This window comes from Sinocyclocheilus grahami, unplaced genomic scaffold (assembly GCF_001515645.1).
Source record: "Sinocyclocheilus grahami isolate Dianchi unplaced genomic scaffold, SAMN03320097.WGS_v1.1 scaffold1075.1, whole genome shotgun sequence".
Lineage (NCBI taxonomy): Eukaryota > Metazoa > Chordata > Actinopteri > Cypriniformes > Cyprinidae > Sinocyclocheilus > Sinocyclocheilus grahami.
Window position 1 is genome coordinate 126166 of NW_015506254.1, and position 13538 is coordinate 139703.

The 13538-nt window shown below is 37.1% G+C and overlaps 1 protein-coding gene across 1 annotated transcript in view; it reads left to right on the forward strand.

Moving 5' to 3' along the window:
• Positions 1-13538, forward strand: part of LOC107566432 (acid-sensing ion channel 1) — a 168444-nt gene that overhangs the window by 15032 nt on the left and 139874 nt on the right. The window contains exon 2 of the mRNA XM_016251893.1: positions 2870-3065. Coding sequence (XP_016107379.1) covers positions 2870-3065 — 196 coding nt within the window. The remainder of the gene's footprint in view (positions 1-2869; positions 3066-13538) is intronic.

Below are 13538 nucleotides of genomic sequence, written 5' to 3' on the forward strand. Positions count from 1 at the left end.
GGGACCAAATTGTTATTTATTAACAAATGGGGGCTCGTCCGGGATATTCAACTACCGCAGATTATCATACTCAACATCAGTTTAGCACTGCAGAAATGTTATGTATTTTAAAACCAATCGCACAACACAGAAAATTTAATTTATTTAGGCGTTGTTCTTTTATGGATTCTCAGTTATATATAAACATTGTCTGAAATGATTCTTCTTATATTTCTTTGGAGAAATAAAATAGACAATGCAGTTGTCATAGAGCAAGAGTATATATGGCTATAAAATGAACGTGGAGAGCATTGAATAGCTCAGATCATTTGATGAGATGCTTGAGTTCATACTGAGATCTCTCACTTTTGATTGCAGACAAATCCGAGATCTCTTCTGAAACTTATTTGATATTTACTAGGGTCTTAGGAGAAACTTCTGAGATGCAGGAGACTTCTGTTAAAATCTCCATTTGCTCTTAAAAATAATCATCAATAATTAATTATATAATAATTTTGAACACATTTTCAACTATATTTTACTTGAACGTTTTTAATCTATTTTATGAGAATGATTAAAAATCATGCAGAAAGAAATACAAACATATTTAATTTATTATTTATTCATTCATTCAGCAGGCTTTATATTACCTCTTCATTTGCCTAATATTAATGAATTTTATTGATTAAATCACCATGTTGGAGTGAAATAGAGTATTAATACACTTATCATAATGTTAATATAATTAATGTTAACATTATTAAAATAAATGTACTATTGTATTATGGTTTTTAATATTATTTATGTTAATATAATTGTAAATATTAATAGCATTATTTTTATGTACTTTTATTATAATTAAGATTTTTTCCCCCCCTACATTAACCAATGATTTACTCATGGACGAGGATCTTCAGCAACATCCAAACACTTGAGACTCTAATTTATACACACACACACACACTGAGGGAGGTCTGCGATTAGGGCAGGCGTACAATGGGAGGCCATCAAGTGCTCTTGTTGTGGTCAGTGTGGACTCAGAACTGTCCTGAACTGACAGCGGCACAGACTAAGAGGATAATGGGCTGGGAGTGAAGCGGGGACGGCGCTATCTGTGTGTGCTGTCATGCCTGCGTTTCGCTGTCTCTCTCGAGCCAGTCTGTCCTTCTGTCTCACCACCTCCATTAATCTTTTAGTGTGATTCGTACTTTTTGTTGTGGCTGCGTATGCGCAACATCCTTTTGTTAGTTGTTTTTCAAAATCTTTTGCTAGATTATTATGATTTCCTCATTCAGTGATCGGTGATCTCATGCGTTCATTCGGCAACTTCATCAAACTCAGAAGAAATTTTAGTAGCGCATTTTTAGAGAGGTCTGAGGCATGATGACAAGTTCTGTAGTATAAATACAATATCAATTATATTTTCGATTAATATGCGTTAGGGCTGCACGATTAATAGAATGCGAGTCATGTGCATTTTGATAGTAATGCCGGTTCTGTAATCAGCAGGAAATCATCATCACGTGCTTTGGATGGAGATTTACTGCTGATCACAGAACTGTGCTTAACTGAAAGATACGCATGACAATCGCAGCTTCTGTCGAATCACGATGACGATTCCATTTCGATTTATCGTGCAGCCCTAATATGCGTGTATATCCAAGTAGCCTACATTTATATAAAGAAGCTATTAATTTAATTATTATAAATGGTCATAATATTTAAAGTGCTAATCTATGATAAATACACATCTAATATAACCAAATTACCTATATTTACATATACTGAATGCCAATCAGAATACAGCTCAGTTCATGGAGCTCTCCTAGCGAGCTGATGATGTGAATCAGGTGTGTAACCACTGCATTAAAAGAACACGTTCATATATTTATTTGTTTGTAAACCGGACTATATTGCTTGCGCATGTTTGTTTGTGCAGCCCGCAAAGTTTGTTGGGTTTAAAGCCTTTTCTTGCGATTACTCTGCGTTACACGGTCGATGCATCTCATCACATTCAGTTGAGACTACAAACTCGCACATAACTCAGATTTCTTTTGTCGTTGCACTGGATTTTGGGATTTGGCACATTTACCTTTTTACAGTACAGTTTCGTACATTTGCCTTTATGACTTTAACAGTCGTGTCTCATACGTGCACTTTATTATACATGAGCTGCCAACTCCCAATCCCAATGCAGCCCTCTACTGTGAAGTGTCATATCGGTGAACAATTGGTGCTTATGATATTTGTAGTGCACTTCAAACTATGCAACATTCTGCTTACGATGTTATAAAGTTATCAGGTGATTTAGGTGACGCATGCTATGTGTTACTAAAAACAATACCATTTTATTTCAAGAATGTTATAATATTATCAGGATTTCAAATGAGTTTATAGTAAATGTTGTTTGGCTATTCATATAGAGTCTTGTATATGTAATCACTTGCAAAATGTCTTCATATTTGGAGTTTTTAAATTATTGATGCATGCATATTCATTGTCAAGCACACTGAAGTACTTGGCCAGTAACCCACAATGATATTCAATTATTTAACACAATTTGCTGCCTACTTCAACTGAATACTTTTATTTTTAAATAAAAAATACTTTTTTTGTATAGGTGTTATCTTTAAGACATGTTGCATTAAAGTGAAAACTTGCATATTATTTGAGATTCACATCACGTTCTGTCAGTTCTGGAAGCTTTTAAGAAAGTCTGTCAGCAATTTTAGCTTAATTTTTTTCATGACTGTTGAGGGCATACAGGAAAGTATGGGAGTATGTCCATTGTCATTGATGGTTTTACCATGGTACTTTTTCCTAAAGCGATTGTCATTCAATGTGCTAGACTCAACATGCTTTTCTGATCGAAAACGTCTTATCTTATCAGGTATGAGATCCGGGATACACACATGGTGGAGGAGAGCGTTATGATGACCCTGAAGGATAAGGCGGACTTCTCCAGCTTCAAGCCCCGCCCCTTCAACATGCGCGAGTTCTACGATCGAGTAGGCCACGACATTAAGGAAATGCTGCTGTCCTGCTACTTCAGAGGAGTCGAATGCAGCGCCGAAGACTTCTCAGTGGTAAGAATGAACGCAAACTTTGTTTCAGGTACAGAAGGATGGAATCTGATAGGTGGAGACTGGAATTATGGGAAAATTTTTGGTTTTCTTGTCTGTATTTTGGGTTTTTTGGTCTTCAAATGTAATTTATAGGTGCACCAGAGACTTTGCTGTCAATGTTCCTTAGCGAGGTGGACTTGCCATCTTTAGGTCATGTGTTGAGTTCGTACAGTTGTACTGAAGCAAGCATTGCTGCCTAGTGAGATAGTAAGAGATTATTTTTGCCTATGGGGTCGTATCGATCTGATCCTCTGATAATATCGTGAAGAGGCCTCACTTAAAAGATTCCTTTATTCCCCTGGTGATCCACGGATAAGAATTCTGGAATGGGTTTATTCATCATCTTGCTGTATCTGATTGATGGCATCTGTAGAGGGAAAGGATTTTCTTTCCCCGTATAGATGCTGTAACCTTTTTTTTTTTAACCTTTTTTTCTCCAAATGTGTACAGTTGGTTATATTTTGAGTGGATTTGTCAAAATTGCAGTTTTGTAGTGCAGTGTTAACTTTTGATTGACCCTAAGCATTTAAAGGGTTAGTTCACCCCAAAATGAAAATTCTTTCATTAATTACTCACCCTCATGTCGTTCCAAACCCGTAAGACCTTCGTTCATCTTCGGAATACAAATTAAGATATTTTTGATGAAATGTGAGAGCTCTCAGACCCTGCATAGAACGCAACACAACTGAAATGTTCCCAGGTCCAGAAACGTAGTAAGGACATCTGTAAAAGTCACACATTTAGTCAACTTCAGTTTTGCGAAGCTACGAGAATACTTTTTGAGCGCAAAGAAAACAAAAATAACTATTTAACAATTCTTCTCCCCGGAGTTACGTCTTCCGCCATTTTGGAGAGTACCCAAGAACGTAATCAACGTAATCAGGGTTGTTTATGTTCGGAGGAGAAAGTGCACGCATGAACGTAATCTGTGTTATCAGCGTTGTTTACGCTTAGGGGAAAGCGTGCTTGTGCATTGTGATGCTCTCTAAAATGGCGGAAGATGTAACTCGGGGGAGAAAAATTGTTGAAAAAATTATTTTTGTTTTCTTTGCACTCAAAAAGTATTCTCGTAGCTTCGTTTTGCGAAGCTACGAGAATACTTTTTGAGCGCAAAGAAAACAAAAATAACTATTTAACAATTCTTCTCCCCGGAGTTACGTCTTCCGCCATTTTGGAGAGTACCCAAGAACGTAATCAACGTAATCAGGGTTGTTTAAATTCGGAGGAGAAAGTGCGCGCATGAACGTAATCTGTGTTATCAGCGTTGTTTACGCTTAGGGGAAAGCGTGCTTGTGCATTGTGATGCTCTCTAAAATGGCGGAAGATGTAACTCGGGGGAGAAAAATTGTTGAAAAAATTATTTTCTGGACCTGGGAACATTTCAGTTGCGTTGCTGTCTATGCAGGGTCTGAGAGCTCTCACATTTCATCAAACATATCTTCATTTGTGTTCCGAAGATGAACGAAGGTCTTACGTGTTTGGAACGACATGAGGGTGAGTAATTAATGGCAGAATTTTCATTTTTGGGTGAACTATCCCTTTAATTGTAATTAGTTTAATTGGTTATTTTAATTAATGCTCAAGTATTGAGATTGCTAGTCTAATTGAAGCTTTAAGACTTTATCGTCCTGGGTAACGTGAATGACTCGGATGGAAAGGATATTTAAGCTGAGCTGTATACATACATCAGTTTAAAGAGCTGTGTGAGAGGACCGTATTGATTATTGATATGAGGCGATTAATTAGTGTTACTCTGACGAGAGATGAACACTGACATTAAGTGCTGCAGATCTAAACGACGTTACGATTGATTTAAAACTACGTCCAGTGCAAGTCTGAGTTTGTGTTCGATTTACTTTCTCTCGACATCTGAAATTTGCCAACTCAGCTTTTTACGTTCATTCATAATTTAATGCTTTGCGAAACTTATTTTCATTCCATGCAGAAATCTCATGTTTTAGCCACAAGAGAGATTTTTGGTGGATTTTTTTTTTTTGTAGTGTTGTGGATGTTTCTTGATTTTCACATGCTTTCAGTCACATTCAATAACATCCGATTATTTAATATATAATTGTACATTATTTAATAGTCGACTTGTTTTTGTAATGAAAAGTGATTTGCATTTTCTTACAATGCAAAAATTTTATAATTTGCATCTCTCAGTGTAAGATTCAACACATTCACCATAAGAATTTCTGACTTACATTCAACACCTGTTTTGGCTGCATAGGGTTTTTGAGTTATCTGGTCCTTTGGTTTTTCACATCACTGAAGCTCTTGTGGGTTTTCTAAAACTGAATACTCTTATTTCCACCTATAGCAGTGGTTTTTAAACTGTGACATGCAAGAAAATAGTTTTGTGTAAAATTATTTTTGTACTTGTATATTACACCTTTTGTTTTTATGATTTTACACCTTTTGTTAATTTACTCATTTGAAGAAAAGACTAAAAGACAAACTCTGTGCCGTTTGCTTCAGTGTCCTGGTGGACCCATAAGCCCCAGCTGATGTGTGTGATCCCTGTGGTAGAGCGCACACGTGTACGAGGGGTGTTGTGCTGACGTGAGTGTGTGTTTGTGCTGATGTTGAACAGCTCAGCAGAGAGCAATAATACTACGATGAGATGCACATGAGTAATGAAGCAACTAAACTACCTTTACATGACATGTGGTGCTTGCTGTGTCTATCTATCGTTCTCTGTCTGTCGTCTATCTGTTGTTTGCTTTGTGCCATTTGTTCTATCTTTTTATATTTTTATTCTTTAGATGAGTCATTCGTTCTAGCTCTTATTCTAGCTATCGGCTGTTCGTTTGTGCTCATTCGTTCTACCACTCATAACCATCGGTCATTCTAGCTATCGGCTGTTCTAGCATCTGCTGTTCATTCTAGCTCTCATTCTAGCTGGCTGTTCGTTCTAATTATCGGTTGTTTGTTCTAGCTGTCATTCTTTGTAGCTCTTGGTTATTCGTTCTAGTTCTCATTCTAGCTAACATTTGCGTGTTCTAGCTATCAGTCGTTTGTGCTAGCTATTGTTCATTCATTTTTAGCTAGCATTCTAGCTATCTGCTGTTGTGTGCTTTCTAGCATTTCTAGTGTTGTCTGTCTTTCAATGTATTGGATATTTGTTCTAGTTATCGGTCATTGTTTTAGCTCATTTCGTTCATTCTTGTCTTCATTTGCTCATTTTAATACTCATTTTAGCTATCATTTGTTTTTTCTAGTACGCTGTTCATTAATTTGTTCTTTTTTTTTAGCTCATTTCGTTCATTCTTGTCTTCATTTGCTCATTTTAATACTCATTTTAGCTATCATTTGTTTTTTCTAGTACGCTGTTCATTAATTTGTTCTTTTTTTTTAGCTCATTTCGTTCATTCTTGTCTTCATTTGCTCATTTTAATACTCATTTTAGCTATCATTTGTTTTTTTCTAGTACGCTGTTCATTAATTTGTTCTTTCATTTATTCATTCTATCTAACGTTTTATCTATTGTTTGCTCTACCACTCTGTCACTTGTTCTAGAGTTCTGTCTGATGTGTGTTTATAGTCTTTCTATCTATTGTTTTTTTCTAACGTTAATTAATTCTAGGTATTGTTTGTTCTATTGTTCTATCTAGCATACGACTGCACGATTAATTGAATGCGATTGTCATGCGCATTTTGTTAAAAAAGCTGGTTCTGTAATCAGCAGGAAATCAACATCACGTGCTTTCAGATGGAGCAGAATTTACTACACATAGCCGTAGTTCACTGACAAGTTACGCAAAAAAATCGCAAGAAAAAAAATCGAAATCGAAGAAATCGTTCGCGATAATGACAGCTGTTTGCATAGCTTCTCAGTGAACTACGGCTCTGTGAAGTAAATGCTGCTCCATCTGAAAGCATGTGAAAATACCACATTTAATAACATATTTTTACTCAACTCACTTCATAACGTCAGTCGAGTGTTTGAAATAAATCCTTCTGTGAGATGATGTGGCTTCTTACACAGAATAAGGCACGCAACATATTTCATAGTATTTAAGCAGTAATTAAAAGAAAGGATGAAGGAATGGCTTTATTTGAATTAAAATTATAATAATAAATACTCCGATAAACCATATATTGCCGTAGTCATGTGTTTATTAGTCACACTGAATCAATGAAAGCAGTTGAATCTTCTGTTTATTCAGCTGCAGCGATAGGCATTTTCTGGGTTTCTTCTGCGAGGCATATTTGGAGTTTCAGCGCGAGAGCGCCCTCTGGCCTTTGGATGGAGATTTACTGCTGATGTGTGAGAGAAGCTGCCAAATGAAGACTTGACAACATTGTGACTGACTAGAAAATGTTAAGTGACAATGTCAATATGTTGTAATTGTTAATTTTACACAGTTTACGTATGAATCTGAGACATGATTAATTGCTTTTTTAATATAATTAAATGCATTAACATGGGAATTTGACAGCCCTGTGCTTTATATTAACATTGTGTCAAATTAAGTTTTATTTTTTAATTGTCACATAATACAGTTTAGCTTGCTCTCTAGTATTGAATGTGTTGCATTATATATATGTTAAATTCAAGCATATTTATGAACATCTAAAGTAATTTGTTCAGAAATTATTTAAAGTTGACACTGAAAAGCATGTTGGTGGTGCACAGAAAAAATAACTAGAACATTTGCGAGTCTAGGCTGGAAATGAGCATTTTTGTTTTTAATTTCCTCCCACCGTGAGTGAAGTGTGTGCGAGGGTTCCAAATGTGCTGCTGTCTGCTAGTACCCTCCTTTCTCATATCTTTTTTTTTTTTTTTTTTTGGAAAGGTGGATGTGTGAATGAGTGAGTGGGAGGGTGCATCGGCTCACGGTGTTATGGCTTTAAACCAGAGAATTCACTACTGCTCGTACACACACCAAATCTCGTTTTTTTGATATTTAGCCCAATATGCACTTCATGTGGGTGTTACTTTAAAGGGGTCATATGATGCGATTTCAAGTTTTCCTTTCTCCTGATGTGTTGTGCTGTTCTCTTTAGAGAATTACACCCTAGTGTTCATGAGTTTAGTATTTATTAGTAGATCATGTGATTTCACTGTGGTCTTTTCTGCTTCTCGACACCTTTAGTATATCTCCTGTATGGTAAAATCTCATATTTAGCTGTGTTTGATAAGTAAAGCGTTACTAGTTTTAGTCCTCCATAGTTTTAGTATTAAATTGTTTGTTGCTAGACCCCTTTGTAACACATTTTGACTTGGACCAGTAAGCAACCACGTAGAAGTCATTGGCAATCACTTATAGCAACTCCTTGGCAACAGTCCACATTATTGCAAATGATAGCGACACACTGGTAACCACCCAGAACACCCTAGTGACATCATAGTAATGGGTTTAAAAACTCAAAACACCTTATCAACCAATCTGCAACATAGTAACACCCTGGCAACCATCAAAAAACTTCGCAACCACATAATGATGCATTAAACCACTCAGATCAAACTAGAAACCTCATAGCAAGTGGGCTAAAAAAACACTCGGAGCACCTTAGCGACAATGGAGCACCATGACAACACCGGCAGCAACCACACAATGCATTAAACCATTCAGAATGATCTCATAGCAATGTGGTAAACACTCAAAACACCTTAGCAACCTTTTGGCACCATAGGAACACCTTAGCAACCACCCAAAGAAAGCTAGCAACTGTGTAACGCATTAAAACCACTCAAAACACCTCAGCGACCTCATAGCTACGTGTTAAAACACCTAAGCAGCTATTCTGCAACATGGAAAAACCCTGGTAACAACCCAAAACATGCTAACAACTGCATAGTATATTAAAACCTTTCAGAACATCCTAATGACCTTATAGCAACTTGTTAAAGCGATAGTTCACCCCAAAATTAAAATTGTCATTAATTATAATTTATAATTATAATAAATTATAAAATAATTTATGCATTTAGCAGACACTTTTATCCAAAGTGATTTACAGTGCATTCAGGCTATAAATTTTTTACCAGTATGTGTGTTCCCTAGGAATTGAACCCACGACCTTTTGCACTGCTAACGCAATGCTCTACCACTGAGCCACAGGAACAAAATTACTCACTCTCATGTCGTTTCAAACCCGTAAGATCTTTGTTCATCTTCAGAACACAATTTAAGATATTTTTGATGGAGTCCGATGAACATCCTAGCAACCTTATAGCAATATGTTAAAACACACAAAACACCTTAGCAACCCCTTGGCACCACAATAACACCCTGGCAACCACTTAAAATACACTAGCAATTGTATAAGAGTGCATTATACCTCCCAGAACACATACCACCAAAACATAGCAACATCCCACCCTAGCATCGTTGTGGGGGGTTTTTGACGTGCAAAGTCGCAATTTTTTTCAGAATTTGTACAAATCTATTCATTTCCTATTTATTGATGTTTATATTAATTTAGATTTTGTTTTTGGACTCTGCTTCCTCTTGCCTCTTCAGATGTTGCATTCCGACTGATGTATGCGGGTCTTATGAATACGAGATGTGTTTGATGGACAATTCAACAGTGCTCAGCACTTCACGTGTGTGTGTGTGTGTGTTCCCGTTCGATCAAACCAGCCTGTCTTTCTTCAGACCTTTGATTTTTTTTCCCCCTCTTGTCTCTCCCTCTCTCTGCGCACTTTGATGTGAATGGACATGCTTGTTCTGTTACAGGTACCACAAAAAAATACGAATCCACTGTGACCATATTAGCTCTTTTTTTGTGATTCAAAGTTTAAGGAAGGTTTTTTTTCTTCTGTCTCTCAGAATGTGATTACTCTCCCTCTCAAATAGAAACGTAGGATGGGAAATTGGAGGCCCTTTGTGAGTTTAAGGCAAAGCCGATTACTTTCACTTCCCAATAACCAGCATTTGAGACCGGCCTAAATTTAAATTTTTATGCGCGACCGAGTGAAAAGACTCCCTGCTTTGCATAGTCACCTATTCCATCGTATTTTCAGAGCCACGCTCAAATATAGTGAGCCATCATCCGGCAGATTCTTGGACTTCCTGATCCACTAAGTAATCCTGTAAGGGTTTTTACCCCCATGAAGATCCACATGAGTTATTCTTGTTTATTGAGTCCAGTAGCTGCAACTTTTAGAAACCTGAAAGGAAAGAAAACTGCTTTTTATTTTACTTTCCAACTTTCCAATAATCCCTGGAATATTTCAAAAAATCCTGGAATGTTTCCAAAGTTTACTGGAAATTTTCCACCTTTTTGCAACCCTAGTAAATACCCCTTTTCAAACAAACAGTATGTTAAACTGTAAGTATTCAGTGATTCAACATTTCATTGTAGTATGCTAGTGTTGTCACATGACCTCATTGCATTCAATTCAGTTTAAAATGTATTTTTTGTAAATGTTTCTGTAACTATTGATGGTTTAAAAAAAAGATTGAAAAAGGATTAAAAATCATGTTTTGCTTTGTTGGCATGGTTTTTCCTAAACGATTCGACTATAATTTCACAGAATCATGCAGTGTCTCTCTTTCTCTCATTTGTATGCGGTGGTTGATGGGAGGTGATATTTCATCTTCACTATGTCAGAGGGAAATAATAGCGTGTCCTGGCCAAGAGGTCAGATTTGTGCTGACACGACCCCTGCTGCACATTGAGCCCTTAACCTGCTGTTAACACATACATACACGCTCACTTTTACTGATCACACACGGTTGAACTACAGATTTGAGCAGGTGAGGATTAATATCAATGGCCAGTCTGCGGCTAATTTGAGTCTTTATGATAACGATCTCCTTCGGCAAAGCAGATTCAATAAGAACGAATGCAGTTATATGCAGTTATAATTAATGAATATATATATATATATATATATATATAGGCAAACAGCTCAGATGTATTGGAGCCACTGAAGCTCATATCACTCAATATGTTTGAACGTTACAACAGAGGCCTGTAATTAAGATCCATTTCTATAGTGAATAATTTGTTCATTTGTACTGTATGTTCAGCTTGAAGTGAAACATCAGATCAGTTCCAAAACCTAGCGCGCAGTGGTATTTTAGTGTTTAGATACTGAATTAGCTATATTTAATTTTAGTAAATTAATTTTTAGTAATTTTCTTCCATCTTAGAATGTGGCTATGAGAATGTATTAGCTCAGTAGGTTTTGAAACCGATCTGTGGTTCCCTTGAAAAATCGCATTAAATACGTACATGTTATAAAGATAACTGCTGGATGGCAACTAATACGTTCTCAAATGTTACTTTGACCACCAGTTGAAAACTTCTTCTATTTGTAAACATAAAACGTCTGATTGGTTAAGCCTTCACAGTATGTAGCCCTGCCCACTTGTACTTGGCGCCTGAGGTTGTTGTTATTGAGCCATCCAATGCATTCCTCAAATGTATTTCTCCACCGGACTGCAGGAACATTGATAATGGGCATGAATCAATTAAATCTATTGGCTAGACACCTGCTGCCACATGGGCTTCAGACTGTGTCTGGCTGTCTAACCGTTTGAAATTGTACCCAGAATGTACCAAAAACATTTGCACGCTTTCACCCTGTGTCGATAAGCACATTAGCTGAAGTTCACAAGCTCTTGAAGTTCTTGCATGGCGTTCTATGTCTTTAAATCCCTCTGGTGTCTTCATTCTCATTCAGGGCTCATCGGAGACCTCAGCTCTCGCTGTTATGATTCCCACAACCCCTTTCCTGGCCAGATCAATCAATTCTCCATTACTGTAGTGATCAATTAGATCCCGGCTGGTGAATTATAAATGCAGGGCTAATGAGGAACAGGGTCGTTAGGGGTCGAGAGGGTCTGATGTTTTACATATGGGTCCTCGGAGAGGTCCAAGACAGGAGTGACTGCTGTTACAGTAAGGCAAGGCAAGGCAAGTTTATTTGCCAAGAAGCAAAGATTATTGTTTAGGTGATGCTCGTTCTCGTCTCAGTTGTTTGGCTTTAATGTCAGACGTTAAAGTCTTTTGGAGAATTACTCATAGATAAAAGTGGGGAGCAGCTTAGATGAGGAACTTGAAGAGAACAGTTTAAGTTCGTATTGAGAGATTCAGCTTTTGATGGTGTTTTAGTAAGACAGAGCATTGTTTTTTTTTTCCTCAGAAGAAACATCCGAGAAGTTGAACCGCTCCATTTACAGTTTTAGGGAAGCTATTGAGGTATGAAGGACCTCATGCATGACTTTTCTTTCTTAATGGTGGCTGGGTCTTGTTAGTTTTGGGATATTGATTTAAGCAACGAGTGGAGCAGATTCAATATTTTTCTAGTTCGTAGTGCCTCAAGTGCTTCAAGGAAGATGAGTTTAACAACGTCTTGATGATCTTGCAAATGTCGATTTTAAACAAGATTATAGACATCTATTGGTTTAAAGAGATCTGACTTTCTAAAGGTGGTTTTTACTCTAAATATTTTTACACCATTTTCTTGGAGCGTACATGGGAGGCCATGGCACGACCAAACCAAAGCTGTTATCAGAAAGTAATGTTGGCCGGCTTGTATCTGTAATAGTGGTCATGACCTCTGACTAGGGCTAATGTAGCTTTATTCAAGTGTGTACAGATCTATGGGGACTAAATAAAAGAACTTGAGCAGGAATGGGGTGGCCATCTAAATGGTATTAGTCAATTCCCTCTGTCTAGTGTTCAAGACTGGCGAGTATGTGACCGTGAAATCTGTGTAAAAAAAACAGACGCCACGAGATTCTCTGAGCGACATGAGAATCAGGATGAACGAGTACAATCAGAAAATAGAAGTTAACTAGAGTAGTCAAATGTCAGAAGAAGAAGAATTAGAAATGGACAATCAATCGATTGATATCAACCTAAATTCAAGGTCATAATAAAATGCAGCCAGATTAGAGTTTAAATTAAATTAAATTACTTTGCGCACCAAAAAGACCTGAACACACAGGAAACCTTCAGCCGCTCTTGCTGCTTGAATGTGTTAGTGATATAAGCTCAAGTTTTTCAGGTCTGCACAGATTTGCTAAGAGTCTGGCTCTGCTCCTAATGATGGTGATGTTTGTTCTCTCAGTTAGTTTGGCTCCCATCCCTTTTTTCCACACTTGCATCTTTCAGCCGTTTCCTCTTTTTCTGAGAGCAAACTTTACATGTTGCACTCGGTGGGTGGTTTGAATAACCTTTGCTCAAGTACAGAAAGGTTTTTGGCAGCCGTGAAAGGACATCTCAAGGCTGTACGTTTAGCGAGTAACACCTTTATTGTGCATCTCTCAAAGTCTGTGAACAACGGTTTCTTTTTTTTATATTTCTGAAATGATAAATGAATGGACCAGAATTAAATAGATTGAATTCAATTATGTCATGTCACGGAGTGCAAAGGCCGTAATGTTGTGTTCGTTCAGTCAGTTTTGAAAGTGCTCTTCTTGAGATTTTGTGAGTGTTTCTCATTTAGGGTAATGAATGTGCATGCACAGT